The 14,349-nt window shown below is 51.2% G+C and overlaps 8 protein-coding genes across 8 annotated transcripts; 6 read left to right on the plus strand and 2 right to left on the minus strand.

Moving 5' to 3' along the window:
- Positions 1-296: 296 nt before the first annotated feature.
- On the minus strand, positions 297-689 carry VTN49DRAFT_6215 (uncharacterized protein; the record flags this gene model as incomplete). Its single annotated transcript, XM_069414359.1, has 1 exon — positions 297-689. One exon carries the CDS (start codon positions 687-689, stop codon positions 297-299), a length of 393 nt encoding a protein of 130 aa, XP_069265613.1.
- A 235-nt stretch (positions 690-924) lies between these two features.
- On the plus strand, positions 925-1,350 carry VTN49DRAFT_6216 (uncharacterized protein; the record flags this gene model as incomplete). The annotated part of the gene is made up of 1 exon (XM_069414360.1): positions 925-1,350. One exon carries the CDS (start codon positions 925-927, stop codon positions 1,348-1,350), a length of 426 nt encoding a protein of 141 aa, XP_069265614.1.
- Positions 1,351-2,549: 1,199 nt separating this feature from the next.
- VTN49DRAFT_6217 (uncharacterized protein) lies at positions 2,550-3,630 on the plus strand (the record flags this gene model as incomplete). The annotated part of the gene is made up of 2 exons (XM_069414361.1): positions 2,550-2,582; positions 2,635-3,630. 2 exons carry the CDS (start codon positions 2,550-2,552, stop codon positions 3,628-3,630), a joined length of 1,029 nt encoding a protein of 342 aa, XP_069265615.1.
- Positions 3,631-6,970: 3,340 nt separating this feature from the next.
- On the plus strand, positions 6,971-7,748 carry VTN49DRAFT_6218 (uncharacterized protein; the record flags this gene model as incomplete). Its single annotated transcript, XM_069414362.1, has 2 exons — positions 6,971-7,194; positions 7,256-7,748. 2 exons carry the CDS (start codon positions 6,971-6,973, stop codon positions 7,746-7,748), a joined length of 717 nt encoding a protein of 238 aa, XP_069265616.1.
- A 377-nt stretch (positions 7,749-8,125) lies between these two features.
- VTN49DRAFT_6219 (uncharacterized protein) lies at positions 8,126-8,845 on the minus strand (the record flags this gene model as incomplete). Its single annotated transcript, XM_069414363.1, has 3 exons — positions 8,126-8,300; positions 8,527-8,684; positions 8,777-8,845. 3 exons carry the CDS (start codon positions 8,843-8,845, stop codon positions 8,126-8,128), a joined length of 402 nt encoding a protein of 133 aa, XP_069265617.1.
- Positions 8,846-9,612: 767 nt separating this feature from the next.
- Positions 9,613-10,336, plus strand: VTN49DRAFT_6220 (uncharacterized protein; the record flags this gene model as incomplete). The annotated part of the gene is made up of 2 exons (XM_069414365.1): positions 9,613-9,788; positions 9,847-10,336. 2 exons carry the CDS (start codon positions 9,613-9,615, stop codon positions 10,334-10,336), a joined length of 666 nt encoding a protein of 221 aa, XP_069265618.1.
- A 2,052-nt stretch (positions 10,337-12,388) lies between these two features.
- Positions 12,389-13,272, plus strand: VTN49DRAFT_6221 (uncharacterized protein; the record flags this gene model as incomplete). The annotated part of the gene is made up of 2 exons (XM_069414366.1): positions 12,389-12,723; positions 12,780-13,272. 2 exons carry the CDS (start codon positions 12,389-12,391, stop codon positions 13,270-13,272), a joined length of 828 nt encoding a protein of 275 aa, XP_069265619.1.
- Positions 13,273-13,857: 585 nt separating this feature from the next.
- Positions 13,858-14,307, plus strand: VTN49DRAFT_6222 (uncharacterized protein; the record flags this gene model as incomplete). The annotated part of the gene is made up of 1 exon (XM_069414367.1): positions 13,858-14,307. One exon carries the CDS (start codon positions 13,858-13,860, stop codon positions 14,305-14,307), a length of 450 nt encoding a protein of 149 aa, XP_069265620.1.
- Positions 14,308-14,349: the final 42 nt, after the last annotated feature.

Consider the following 14,349-nt stretch of genomic DNA (forward strand, 5'->3'; position numbering starts at 1 on the left):
GTTTTTGGGTAGCGCTTCCGGCGACGTTTCCCTTCAACAATATTGACCTCAGACAGATCCCCATTGGTGACATTCGGGTAGCGGACATAGAATCGATCGACTCAACGCTTTCCGATATAGTCGCCACAAATACGCGAAGCCGTCTTCCACTTGCTGGCAGCCCCCAGCGTTCCTCGGTAGGATCCGTCCATTAACGCAAATAATTCGCGATACCCGTTGCAATGTGTGATTGCTCCCGAGTCGACAATCCACCTTTGGTCGACGGTCTGCCCTCGTCTCGCGAACTTCTTATCGACTCAGTCCTCGAATTGGCCGCTGATTTGGTCGCGAGTCGTAGGTTCTCCGCGCCTCTTCCTTTTGCAAGAATCAACCTCGCGTACCTGGCCGGCGAATGCTTCACTCTCATCGTCGGTATCATCGTCGGCTGCACGCGTCTTATCGGAGCTCCTCTTGTTCCTCTTCCCGAACCGAACCTTCTTCTTTTGGTTCTTTGGGGGCTTCTTGCCTGCCCCCTTCTTCCCTCGCAGCTTCGGGCACTCGCTCTTCTTGTGCCCCTTTTCGCCGCATTTGAAGCACACGATGTCCGATTCTCGGCTCACGTGCTCCGATGTATTTCCTTCCTGGCGCGATGATTCCTTGCGCGAGAACCATGACTTCTGTAGCTTCGCAAGGACAGCCGCCTTTGTCATCTTGTCGCTGCCCAAAATCGCGTCGCTGATCGTTTCATAGGATGGCCCCAAACCCCCGAGGAAAAACACGATCATCATTTCCTCATTCACCACTACAGTCTTTGGCTTCGGGGGAAATTCTCGATCATTCAAATGTTTGATATAGCGCCAACAGCACTTTCTCTTGCCCTGTGCTCAATTTCGTTGCGGAACGCATCCGACCTTTTGAGAAAATTCGCCTGGATTTGACAAAGAGATGAACAAAGGAATCGACGACAGCCACTGGTTCCTGCACGCAACATGCGACAACACACGGTCTGTCAGATCAAGGCCAGATATAACGTACGCCGTCAGGCACCTCCAGATATACCAGAAAAATGCAACATTGGAAGACTGGAAGGCGGCCAAGAAGATCGTTCGATATTTGAAGACCACGAAACACCTCGGCCTAGTCCTTGGCACCAACCCAAAGGAAGGCTATTGCGTTTACACAGACACTTCGCATCAGGATCACCCCGATGGAAAATCAACGGAAGGATACATGATCATCTTTGCAAGTGCGCTCGTTGCTTGGAACAGCGCCAAACAGTCCATCGTCGCGCCATCAACCTCAAGAGCAGAATACATGGCGTACGACAAGGTCATAAAGGAAGCCCTGATTGGAAGATATCCAAGGCCTTGACGACGAAATGGGCAAGCAGATCAGCCCTGCTAGAAATTCTCAACCTCGTTCGAGTCACCTACGGAAAAATTGTCGCAGGAACATCCAAATTATACTGAAGTTGCCAAAATGTACGGAGTACTCCGTACAATGTGGTTCGAAAACCCCTGGAACGCCGCCATAAAGGTCTTCGTCACTCTCGAAAGGAAGCCGCATCAATGCGGTATGTTCTCGATCCGAGCGTATGCTGCAGAGCCGATAGTGACCAGTGTACCAAGGTATAGTTTCGTGGGTTCCGTGCCAAGGCGTTCATTGAGGATCTCAAACGGGGGTTTCCAGTCAAGGGCTTCATTCAATGTTCGGTTTAGCAGGTAGATCGCATAGGCGTGGAAAAATGGCCAAAGGTTTTCTGGGAGTCCACTTTCGATACGGAGTGCTCGCATGCATTCCGACATGATGGCTCAATCGAGTGTCCTTCTCGTTTTAGTTTATTGAACAGTGTTACTAGTGAGGTCTCATTGTCGCTGTGAAGTCTTGCGAAGCTAGTTCCCAAGAGCGGCCTGGATATCTGCTTGTTGACCATGTTGAATCTTGAAGATGGACAGTGGAGGACATTAAGTTGGGTTTGGTCACTACCTATGTGGTCAGGCACGCGATTGATCCGACGTGTCGAGGGAGGAGCAGACAACGAATCAGGCTGTGTACAGCTGATTTTACCCCTTGTGGTTCAAAACTGCCAGGAATATGGAGGGGAGCCGCTGCATGAACGACTACACCTTCAAAGTTCTTCTGCATGAGTCCTAGTTCCAATGGGGGTGGGGTGTGCAAAGGCTAAAGCAGGGGGGTGTGCCATTGGCCGTGCCAAGGTATTAATGAGAACACAAGACACAGCTCGTGCTGGCGATTAAGCACTGAGATTCGGTCTCTAACAGCCTCATCATCACACTTCTTTCCCAGCATTTAGTGTTGAGCTTCCTAGCCTTAAGATGTCGCATTGACAATTGTTATTAAACCTCTCAGACTTGTGGAGCCGCCCGCAATGTTTGTTGGAGATGGTGATTGAAAATGGGCATGGGGGATTGTGACGTGAACCTCGGCATCTCTATGGTCTGTCGGCCTGAAGTCCGAGGATTAAACATACTCGTCATAGTGTTGAAGAACATCAACCTTCTTTCATGTCAAGTTAACAAGCTGATAGATTGAAATCATTGCTGGGCAACATGCGTGCGATTCAAGTTAGCGAATACGTCAAGGTACTGGTTGATCTGTCCCGAGTTTTTTGGTTGGAAAGCTGACAGTTGCAAGTCCCCACTGGACCTCAAGGTCACGACACTCCCTACGCCGTCCCCGTCGCCAGATCGCTACCTGATCGAGGTCCATGCAGCAGGGACGAACTTCTTCGACTTGCTTCAAATCCAGGGCAAATACCAGAACCAGCCACCACTTCCGTGGATCGCGGGTGCGGAGTTCGCAGGGATCGTGGTTGCAACACCTACTGCGCAGAAGACGCCTCCTCGATTCCGAGTCGGCGACCGAGTATTCGGTGCTTATCAAGGCGCATATTCTACGCACATTCTCGCGCCGGAACACTCCCTCCTTCCCATCCCATCCGGGTGGAGTCTGGAAGATGCCGCGGGTTTGTTCATCACCGCGCCGACCTCATACGGCGGTATTGTGCATCGCGCCCAGGTTCAGCCCGGTGAATGGGTCCTCGTTCATGCGGCGGCGGGTGGAGTAGGTCTTGCCGCGGTGCAGATTGCCAAAGCCAAGGGCGCGACGGTCATCGCCACCGCAGGTACGGAGCGCAAGCGCCAGATTGCTCGTGACTTTGGCGCCGACTTTACGATCGACTACCGTGCGGCGGACTGGCCGGAGCAGGTCCGGCAGCTGTGCCGCAAGCACCGCTCTGGCAATGGCCAGGCGGGGGTCGACGTGGTCTTTGATCCCGTCGGCCTAATTGAAAAGAGCCTGAAGTGTGTTGCGTGGAACGCCCGGCTACTGGTCATCGGGTTTGCAGCGGGCAAGATTGAGAAAGTTGCGGTGAATCGCGTTTTGCTCAAGAACGTTAGCCTCGTCGGCGTGCATTGGGGCCAGTATATCAATCACGAGCCGGAAACCGTCACCGCAGTTTGGAAGGGCATTTTTGACCTCATCTCCCGCGGGCAATTCCGTAGTACGGTCTTTTCCGATCGTCGATTTGTCGGCCTGGAAAGCGTGCCGGACGCGCTGCAGGCACTTGGAGCAAGGGACACGTGGGGGAAGGTCGTGGTCCGGATATCTGATACCTCTAGCAAGCTATGACTTGAATATACCCTAACGCCATCATGTAATAAGAGAACACCGGATAGGTACAAATGTAGGGCTCAAGGAGTCATCCCCTCGTGGAATCTACATCCAGATCTGCAGATCCGGCCGAAAGAGGACATGAACTATGAAGGCCCTTGTAGCTTTTTCTTGCAACCGTCGTCATTACCACTCCATACCATTGAGTACGGAATGGTAGCCCACTCAGCATCCGCTCCACCTCAACACACGCACAAAACGTGCGGCTGTGTCATGGTGTCCTGCTCGGGTTCAATAGGAATAAAACAGCGGCGAATGGGGGGTTGCATGGAGACATTGAGGTCGAATTTGTCGGCGTCTGAGTATCGGGTACCGTCTCGTCTCATTCGATATCATTTGTAAGCGCTGTGTACCTAGCCAGCCTGCATCAAGGCTGGTAAACTCAGTTTCGTGCGCGTCGGATGATTTGAGCGTTGCAGAAGGAAAGCTTTGGATGGAGGAGAGGAAATTGTCCGCGTGCAAGGCGACGGTCTAACCAGAAAAGGAATGGTTCCTGGAACCTTATTCCATAGGTTGTGCATTCTTTGGCGCAAGGCTAAGCATAACTGCAAGCAAACAGTTCAGTTTCATGAAATAAACTACTGGCCATCGATTGATTATGCGACGATGCGATGAAAGCATCTATGCAAAGATCCGGTTTGCCTTGTTGTTGATTACTTTTACAACCAATGATTTGCAACAACTCAGCTGCAAGCTGCAGGAGTATCTGAGTGCTTATTAGCAACCATCGCCATGCCCTGGATCGATTTGGAATCTGGGGTATTGCTCTCCAGTAGCCTAGATAACTCACGCATCATTTGATGAGGCGCAGCAATTATTGAATTTGTAATTTTATCCTGCTGGATCCAAGACGTACTTCTTTGCAGCTTGCCCTCGAACAAACTATTCCTTCTCGCCTGCGTAGCAAACGGTCCGATGGAGTTTTATTGACGAGAGAATCGACAAGCCTACGATCATCATCCATATCAAAGTATTCTTCGACTCAAAGACTGGTATAGCAAAGGCTCAACCTTTCCTGAAAATCGCTACTGCAAGTTCAATCTCCATGGCATGCTCTCTATGAAACATCCAGAGCCTGGACAGCCAAATGCGTCGAGCTTACCAGCAAATATGCCAATCGCCTGGACAATGCCACCAAGATCTCCTTCATGGCGAATCGGATGCAGATTTGGGTTCCCTAGATTCTCGGAAATTATAAATCTTCCAAATCTCATGCGCTATGAAGCGTATATTGATGCCGGAGAAACATTTCAAAAAGTTTGATGGGATCTACCCTGCTCGCAAGGATGACGATGCAAGCTATTAGGACTCGTTCGAAGATAAGATGCCGATATTTTAGATCTTGATTGAAAGAAGCGTTTAGATGGCGACTTGTGCTGGTTTCCGATAATGGGCACCGCAAGAATGTCGAATATTGTCATGGCCAACGGCGAGGAGGTACTGATCCACGCAAAGGATAGAGATCCTTTCGACGATGACAGTTAGCCCCTGGCGATCGGCGACTGAGGAGACTGCGGAGTCCTGACTTGCGTTCCGAAGCTCATCCCAATCACCTTTGTGACTGAATCTATCCATCAAGCGGCTATGATGATCCTGAACGGAGAGATTGATGTGGCTGAACTTCGATGGGCTATCGGTTCTGTTGAGAATTCTGGTAGCGTCGGGAGGAATCAGAACTGTCGAACATCACCTTAATTTTGGTCTGCGCCAATAGCGAGTTCGAGACCTCGCGCCCAAAGGACTCGCGCAGGACGAGGGGAGTAGGACAGAGGCATTGGTATCTTCCGTATGGTGCTGGAAGTGCATTCGTGCTGACTTGTTCGGAACGAAAACCTAACCCAACGATTCATGGATATCTTTGAAAGGCAGCTCGGGCACGTTTGCCGACTGATTGTCCGTCTTTGAGGACTCATCTGCCTATACCAGGTGCACCTGTTCCATTTGCCAGTGGACAGACAGTCGGGCGCTCATGCAGTCTTTGTCCGCCTGTCCAATACTGGCGAGTGAAATATGAGCCTGGTCACTAAGATTATTATGAATCACTTACGCCAGAGACAGTGCCTGCTACAGCAGAATGCCATAACTCCACTATGCTTGCCCGGATTCGCCTTGAGACAATCCTTTCCCGCACAGAAACGCTGCCGGCTTCTATGCTCGCTACCGGCATCAAAGCCTGCCGGCCCAGTCCCGGCGCCGCTACTCTCATTCTCAGCCGCGCGCTGCATCTGGGCACGGTGTGCACAAGGCCAGCGCCCAAATCACTTGCAGCGGTTTGTCAAGGGGGAATAATCCGAAGAGGCCTTGCCAGGCAATGATGAGCGGTGGAGAAAGGCTTAGGCATAGAGTGGGATGCGCCTTGAACAGGAAATTGATTTGCGGCTTACTGTCTCCCCGGCATACCAAGTCAAAGTCCCAGTGTGTGCGCATGTGTTGGAGTGAGAGACTCCGCGGGGATATGAATTGAGTCTTGCTGCGCATACAAACTAGGGACTCTGCCTTGGGTTAAGCCTTGAGTCCAGCACTGGGTCGTTGCAGATGAAACTCAGGAGCATGACATTATACTACCATCATTCCCATGGAGATTATGGAGATTAGGTAGGTAATGGCGAAGTTAGGGCTATGTCTACTTTACTCCCGACCAGGTGGACCATTGGGAGCTGAGCCATGTTCCCCGTGGACGTCCAGTGGGCTAATTACGCCCTAACACGAATGAACACGAATGAACACGAATGAACACGAATGAACACGAATGAACACGAATGAACATCCCTACCGGACTCGGAGATTGAGCTAAAGGGTCAACCCACAGGCGTCAAAAACGTTCAGGACGTCTATTGGGCGGAGAATTGATTAAATTGATTAGCCGTGATTCCGCCAATGGCTGAGCCGACGAGAGTTGAGAGATTTGGAATTGACCTGCAGAGAGTTGCAATTCAACTTGCAAACACGAGGAACCCATGAAGCAACCAACCACGAACAGCTTCAACAATTTAAGCTTTTTGCCCAGCCACCTCACCGTTCTTCTTTCGACGTCGCGCACCGTTTGACAACAGAGTTCGAGGTTGGCTGAAGAAAGATATTTAAGTTCCCCCATCATCGTTTGTTCCCGGCCCTGATTCGACTCGCCTGTGGCGACAAACAACAACATCGACATCATCGCCTATGATGCAGTGTGTCGGGGCTGTGGGATTGTCCGGCACGTGAAACGCTGGTTCATAACAGTCATCATTATAAATTGACCGATTCTTTGCGACTCTTCCAGTCTACTACGGTCGGACAATCTTTACAACGCGTCACGATGAAATTTCCGGCTACGGTACTTTTATTTCTGCTTTCTATTCTCGCGCTGGTCGCCGCACTGTCGCAGCCGGATCCGATAAATCGCGCGGCCATCCAAGGCGACACTGTAACTCTCGAGAAGCGTCGCGGAGGTGGCGGCGGAGGTGGCCGTGGTGGTGGCGGTGGCCGTGGAGGGGGAGGCAGAGGTAGAGGAGGAGGAGGTCTCGGAGGATCCCGAGGGTTGTGAGTTCTACCTACTGACATTGTCGGAAGGAAACTGCAGGTAACAATGGATTTTCCGCAGAACGATCTCCCCTAAACTGTTTGGAAACGGTAAATATTTCGCCGGCGGCAGCACCAGACCGTACGTCGCGGGCGGTCTGAGCCCATCAGGCAAAGCGGCGGCGACGTTGCTGCCCTTGTCCTTCCTGCTCACGCTGGGCTTCATTGGCGTGTGGCATGCCGGCGCATACATGTATCCATTCGACACGCTTTACCACTACAAGCACCCGTACGCCAACCAGACCAATCCCAAAAATGTCATGAAGGTCGTCTGTCTGTGCCAGCAGGGCGATCCTTGCGGCTGCGACGATAGAGGGGACAATACCTTTTTGAAGGAACTCATTGGCGATCCTCCGCGCAACTCGACACACGTGCGAATCGTCAATCACAAAGTCTATATTAACGGCACATTGGACGAGGTGCCCTCGGACGGTGCGGGGAGCGTCGGCATGATGGGCATGGGAGGATACCTCGGCTTGGCAGCAGGGGTGTCGTTAGGAGTGTTGATGATCTGAACCTTCTTTTCAACTATTATGTACATCCTCTACGTCCCCTACGACAGTCTGTTTTATTTTTCACGAGTCATGTACGAGTAGCGTTTATACCCCGGTTTGATAGACTTGATTTCAATCGCGAGTGTGCTGATTCACTATTCAGGTGTTATTACTACTAAAATCTTAATGCGCTCACTCATCATACCTCAATTCGATGGTGCGGCTCCCAAGAACTTGGCATAAGGGGAAGCCCCATTGCGACTTTTTCGTGCATTATGATGGATCTTTCTAGGTTTACGCCTAAAGCTTAACACAGTCGTACCTGGTAATTTACAAGCCTGGCTAACCTGGCCACCCCAACCACGATGCCTCAGTGTTACGGAAGAATACTCCGTAGGCTACTTGAATCGTCGCCAGATACCATGGCTAAGGGCGTACCTGGTAATTACCAACACCTCGTGATTCCGAATTTCGTCGGCCTCGAATGTCTCCATAACCAGGCACGACGGAAGCTTCATGGGCCCATGCGTATTACGCCTCAAATCGTCTTGGTCCTCCGCCTTGGGCTCAAGTCTACGCGATGAGATCAGGTTTGTGATCCGAGAGTCCATCTGTTACTCTTATTCAATCCGTCGACCAGGGACGATTGGCAAGCCACAACATCGACGTGTACCGACATTGTTTACATGCCTTGTGACGGAGACGTACATTTGATCACACTTTCAACAACTGTCAATGCTAGCTATAATTTCTAAAATAAAACAACAATGCGGCTCAATATGCTCTCTTCGATACGGACTCCCGCTGGCCTCTGTGCATTTGCAATTGCGTCGACACCGTGACCAAGCCCGAGGCACCCACAGCCGGCAGCCTGATGTCGGCGGTGTAGTCGATATCCAGCTTTGCTCTGCCATCGCCGCCAGCGCTTAGTCCCCGGTGATGCTTCTCAGACCCGAGCTGGATGTCGCATTGTCACGGCATGCGTGTAACCAGCGTCTAGATCGCTTGTGAAGTGATGCGGCTCGCCGAAGAGGCGGTACGGCTCGTACAGAGACCTCGCCGGGCGATGATGAGCAGGTGGAGCGATTGTTCAGGCACAAATGTGGAATGTCAGCCATGTTAGTCTGGAACAGAAAACTTATATGCCCGTTACTGAGCGAGCAAGCCAGGGTGAGCGACACCATGGGACTGAAGTGAGTCTTGCTGCGCCGTCAACTAGGGACTCAGCTTTGATTCTGCCTTGAATCATCGATCTGGGTTAGAGTCGGAGCGCGATGTTATATCATCATCTCCATGACTTCGATTGTGAAGCCATGGAATTGCTGATTGTCCTCGACTTCGTCGACCATTAATAGGTTGCGCCTTAGGGTTGAGATTCAACAAACTGATTGCTGCATAACACAGGTCTTGCCGAATTTCGAGGACGGAATCAAGCAAAATCAAGTGACAACAAGCACTAAGTACAAAGACATCGTTTGCGGAGAATTAGTTGGCCTATGATTCACCAGATTACTGAGCAGAGAGTGAAGCCGTGAAACTACCAACCAGTGGACAGCCGGAACGATCAAGCTCTTGCCCGGCCAGCAGTTGAACACATCATTCATGTTTCTAACGTCGTGAACTCGTGAATGAATGGCTTGGTAACCGAGTCCGGCGTCAGCTTATCTAGGTCTTCCCGTTTTTCTTTGTTTCAGACCTGATTCGACTTGCCAATGGCGACAATAACGGAGTCATTATCGTCCTTGTCATCGCAATTGACGCGGTGTGCTGACTTTGTTTGGCTGTTTGAAGAAGTCTGCGACGTCGATATACAATCACCATAGTTAAATTGTCTCAGACTTGTACAACTTTTCAACTTTCAACATCGAACTTTCAGCATGTCGCGATGAAATTCTCACCTACGGTGCTCCTTTTCGAGCTCGTTATACTCCCACTGGTTGCCGCACGGTCACGACCGGATCCAGTGAATCGCGTAGCCATCCACGGTGACACGGCAAATCTTGAAAAACGACGCGGTGGAGGAGGCCGTATCCATGGCTCTGGCGCAGGAAACGGAGGATCGTGAGTCCTAGCTGATGCTGTCTTGAAGAGATCACGAAGCTTACCATGAGTTCCGCAGAACACACATCCCACGACCCTATGGTGGCGGGTCCTACTATGCAGGCGGCAGCAGCTATCCGTACCCTGCCGGCGGGGTGACCCCCTCGGATGAGCCCGCAGCGTCGTTGTTGTCCTCGTCCGACCTGCCCACGCTGGACTTCATTGGCGTGTGGCAGGCTGGAGCATATATGTACCCGTTCAATACCCACTACCACTATCAGCACCCGTACGCCAATCAGATAGACCCAAGCAAGAGGGACCTTCGTGTTGTTTGCCTGTGCGGGAAGGGCTTGAGCTGTACTTGTCATGATACGAAGAACAATACCCTGCTTCGGGAGGTCATTGGGGATCCTCCCCGCAACTCGTCAGATGTGCGAATTGTCAATGACACGGTGTATATCAACGGCACACTGGATGTGGCGAATGATGCTGGAAAGATCGGAATAATGGACGTGGGAGGATATCTCAGTCTAGTCGCGGGGGTGTCGCTGGCATTGTTGATGATTTGATCCTTTTTTGGCGACTACATACACTGCACGGCGTGTAGTATTTCTTCAAGAGTGAGTTTCGGATACCCCAGTTTGATAGACTTGATTCAATCACGATTGTGTCATTCACTGTGCAGCTTTCTTATCAATCTTCATGCATTCACCATATGACGCTCGAGATGGTAGACTATCAAGAGAAGGACAAGCCCTGTTGCAACCAGTGTAAGATGGATTCCTAATCTCAGTACTGTTCGTTCCTGGTTATTACGAATCTGGCTATTGTGAATTTCGTAAGCAGAGGGTTTGAAACCCTTCTTCACATACAAATCAGGTGGAAATAGGTGTCAACTGGTGCAGGTGTTGGCGTAATGTACTCCCTAACTGTGAGGTTACGCTTCGTGGAGAATAGATCCCTTCTACTTACTACACCTCAAACTACCGTCGTCTTCCCCTCAGCTTCGATTCTTTACATTTGATCAGATATACGATTTGACTCCTCATTTCTTCCGCATTCTTACGCATTCTATTCCATCGATCAGGCCAGACACGACGTCATCGATGTCGCTCGTTTACACACTGCCCTTAACTACAAGATACAAACTCAACCCAGCGTACCAAGAAAGGAACATCAGTTTTGTTAACGTATTATGAAATAAAATGAATAAAAACGACAGTGGGAACTGAAGATCTCTCTCTTCATCATCGCTTCAACGGACTCATTTTAACCACTGCGCAATTTGATACGCCCGATGACAATGTTGCCAGCAACGGTTCCTCCGTGGTTTAGGTCGAGGCTACCACAACCACCAGGCTAATCTCGGTCGAGTTGACCTCCAGCTCGGCTTCGCAGTCGGCTGTCTCTGCCACAGTCAACCTTGTCGCCAATTTCGGCTCCATCTACGTTCTCAATTCTGCCTACCGGCATTGTCTCGTGGGCCTCTTCGGCTCCTAGTTCTTGGAGCTTGACTACGGTGCCTATCCCGCCTTTCACAGCCGGTTAATGCGGAGCTGGTCAGATGGATATGGCCATTGAAGCTGTCTTCGAAATTTGAGAGCCCAGTCCCCGACACTACTCCTCTCGACGCGGGCTGAGCCGAGCATTCAGTTGGATGCGACCCGCATGAGACCAGCGTCTATATCGCTTGTAAAGCGAAGCGGATCATCGAAGGGGCCGTGCTGTTCGCGAGGAGATCTTTCCGGGCGATGCTGAGCACGCGAGAAGTAGTCCTGACACAAATGTGCGAGGCCAGGCGTGTCAGTCATGAGGGCAATTCACTTCCAGGTTACCGCCTTCCCAAAGGAATAGGCCAGGCGTTGATGAGTACGAGTCAGTCAGCATGAGCGACGCCTCAAGGTTGAAGTGTGCCTTGGTGCGCAAAAACCACTGATTGAGCCTTGATCCAGCCTCGAGTCAACGGTACTGAGCCGTTGGAGTTGCGACTCGGGAGTACGATATTTTATTATCATCTCATGAGTTCAATGGTGAAATTAGGGCATTGCCGGTCTTTGACGGAGTCACCGTTTGCAGCTAAGCCTTGCAAAAGTTTACGACCAGTGGTTTGGTTACGCCCTAACACGAATGGATGTACCTACCAAACTCCGAGAACAAATCAAGCTACAACAAGCATCAAGAACAAGCGAATCATTGGCGGAGAATTGACTGCCCCATGATATACTTGATGGCTAAGGCTACAGCAGTGTAAACACGAGCAAAGTCGTAAAACGACCAACCAGTGAATTTTTTTGAACAATTAAGCTTTTTTGCCCGATCAACATTCCAGCATCTCATTCGGCTTTTACCATCACAAACGATAATCGAGTCCGGTGCCAGCTGAAGAGAGATAAATATTTATGTCTCCCCGTCCTTGTTCCAGACCTGATTCAGCTTGCCGATGGCGGTAAAAGAATTCATCATCGACATCATCGCCCATGACGCAGTGTTTTGGAATAGTTGGACTATCTGACGAGTGCGAAACACTGATCTGAAATCTCTTCATAAATCGACGGAATTAGTAGTCTTGGGATTCTACGTTTCGGTTTTTTTTTTTTTTTTTTTTCGCAACAATCCCCACGATGAAAGTCTCTACCACAACGCTCCTTTCCCTGCTTCCCATCTTCTCACTGGTTGTGGCCCTGTCGCGGCCGGATCCAGTGGACCGCAGGGCCATCGATGATGGCGTTGTAGTTCTCGAGAAACGTCGCGGCGGCGGAGGCATTGGCGGCAGTACTGGAGGGGGGTTTAGTGGTGGCAGCAGTGCAGGGGGTTCTCGCGGGGGATCTTTCAGCGGAGGATCCTCAAGCGGAGGGTTTTCAGGTGGAGGGACCTCAAGTGGAGGGTCCCGCGGGGGAGGCTCATCTGGAAGCTCCTCTGGAGGATCTTCTGGGGGAGGATCTCGTGGATCGGGAATGTGAGAGTCACTGATTCTAATGAAAATATCGACATGCTAACAATGACTTTTCGCAGAACGACCTCCCCGAAGCCTTTTGGCGGCGGCCAATTCTACCCAGGCGGTGCGACGGTCCCGTTCAAGTCCGGCGGTAAAACCCCCTCGGGCAAGGCTGCGGCAGCATTGGTGTCCTTGTCGTTCCTACTTACGTTAGGCTTCATTGGCGTGTGGCATTCCGGCGCATACATGTATCCATTCGACACGTATTACCACTATAAGCACCCGTACGCCAACCAGACCAATCCCAAAAATGTCATGAAGGTCGTCTGTCTGTGCCAGCAGGGCGATCCTTGCGGCTGCGACGATAGAGGGGACAATACCTTTTTGAAGGAACTCATTGGCGATCCTCCGCGCAACTCGACACACGTGCGAATCGTCAATCACAAAGTCTATATTAACGGCACATTGGACGAGGCGCCCTCGGACGATGCGGGGAGCATCGGCAGAATGAGCCTGGGTGGATACGTCGGTCTGGTAGCGGGGGTGACGTTGGCAGTGTTCATAGTTTAACAGTAGGTTCTAATACTCGTAGCTAGGTTTTACCTAGTCTTTAAATAGCAAATATGAAGTACATAACCCATTGCATAGTATGTACTCCGTACAAGCTTTTAGAATCTGGTTTCAATTGCAATTGTTTCATTCATACTGCGCAGTTCTTATCAGTTTATGTGCTCAGCACAACTCAATTCGATGGTGCGACTCCCAAGAACGCGTAGCCAAGCCCAAATCAGGGGCGTCCTACCATATCGGGAGAAGCCCCGTTGCAACCCCTGGACGATGGGATCTCCCTCTCCCCTAACCTTAATATACCCTAGCTTCACCCATAAACACTTCTAAACCACCCTGGTCCCTTCATCTCAATTTCTTTTCACGATTAGATCAGATCTACGATCCGATCGTCCATTCTTTCCCGTCTATACTCATTCGTTCCATCGATCAGGGATCGATTGGGTCAGACTCAACGTTCCACCGACGTCGCTCGTTTTATATCCGCCTACTCGACGATATAACATCCTATTTTATATCCCACGAACGACCAACGATTCCATAATTTCTTCTAAATATATATATATATATATATATAAACACACGAAAATGCAGCTCAAGCTCGCTCTCCTCGGAATTGCCGGCCTCTCCCTGGCCTCCGCGCATTTTGACAACCCTGCTGCTGGTGACGCCTCCGTCGTCACTGTCAGCCAAGCCGAGGCCACTACAACCGTCAGTCTGATCTCGGCCGTGGAAACGACTTCGAGTGTTGCTCCGCCGCCGCCGCCGGCGACTACTTCGGTGCCGCCTCCGCCTCCGCCGCCGCCGGCGTCGTCTTCTTCCTCGGTTGCGGCTTCGTCTACGTTCGCGATCGTGCCCACCGGAACTGGCTCGTGGAGCTCTTCGTCCGCCCCGGCTACCTGGACTCCTATCACGATGCCGACTCCGCCCGCCGCGCAGCCGGGTCCAGAGCAGCCGGCGAATGCGGCTCCTGCCCGGATGGGTGGTGCCGTTGCGGCCGTTGGTGCTGCTGCTCTTGCTGGGTTGGCGCTGCTGTAAATTTCCTTTCTGCGTGTGTGGCTTGTGTGTGCGTGTGCGTGT

The sequence above is a fragment of the Thermomyces lanuginosus genome, assembly GCF_041956635.1.
Source record: "Thermomyces lanuginosus strain ATCC 200065 unplaced genomic scaffold VTN49scaffold_40, whole genome shotgun sequence".
NCBI classification, from domain to species: Eukaryota; Fungi; Ascomycota; class Eurotiomycetes; order Eurotiales; family Trichocomaceae; genus Thermomyces; species Thermomyces lanuginosus.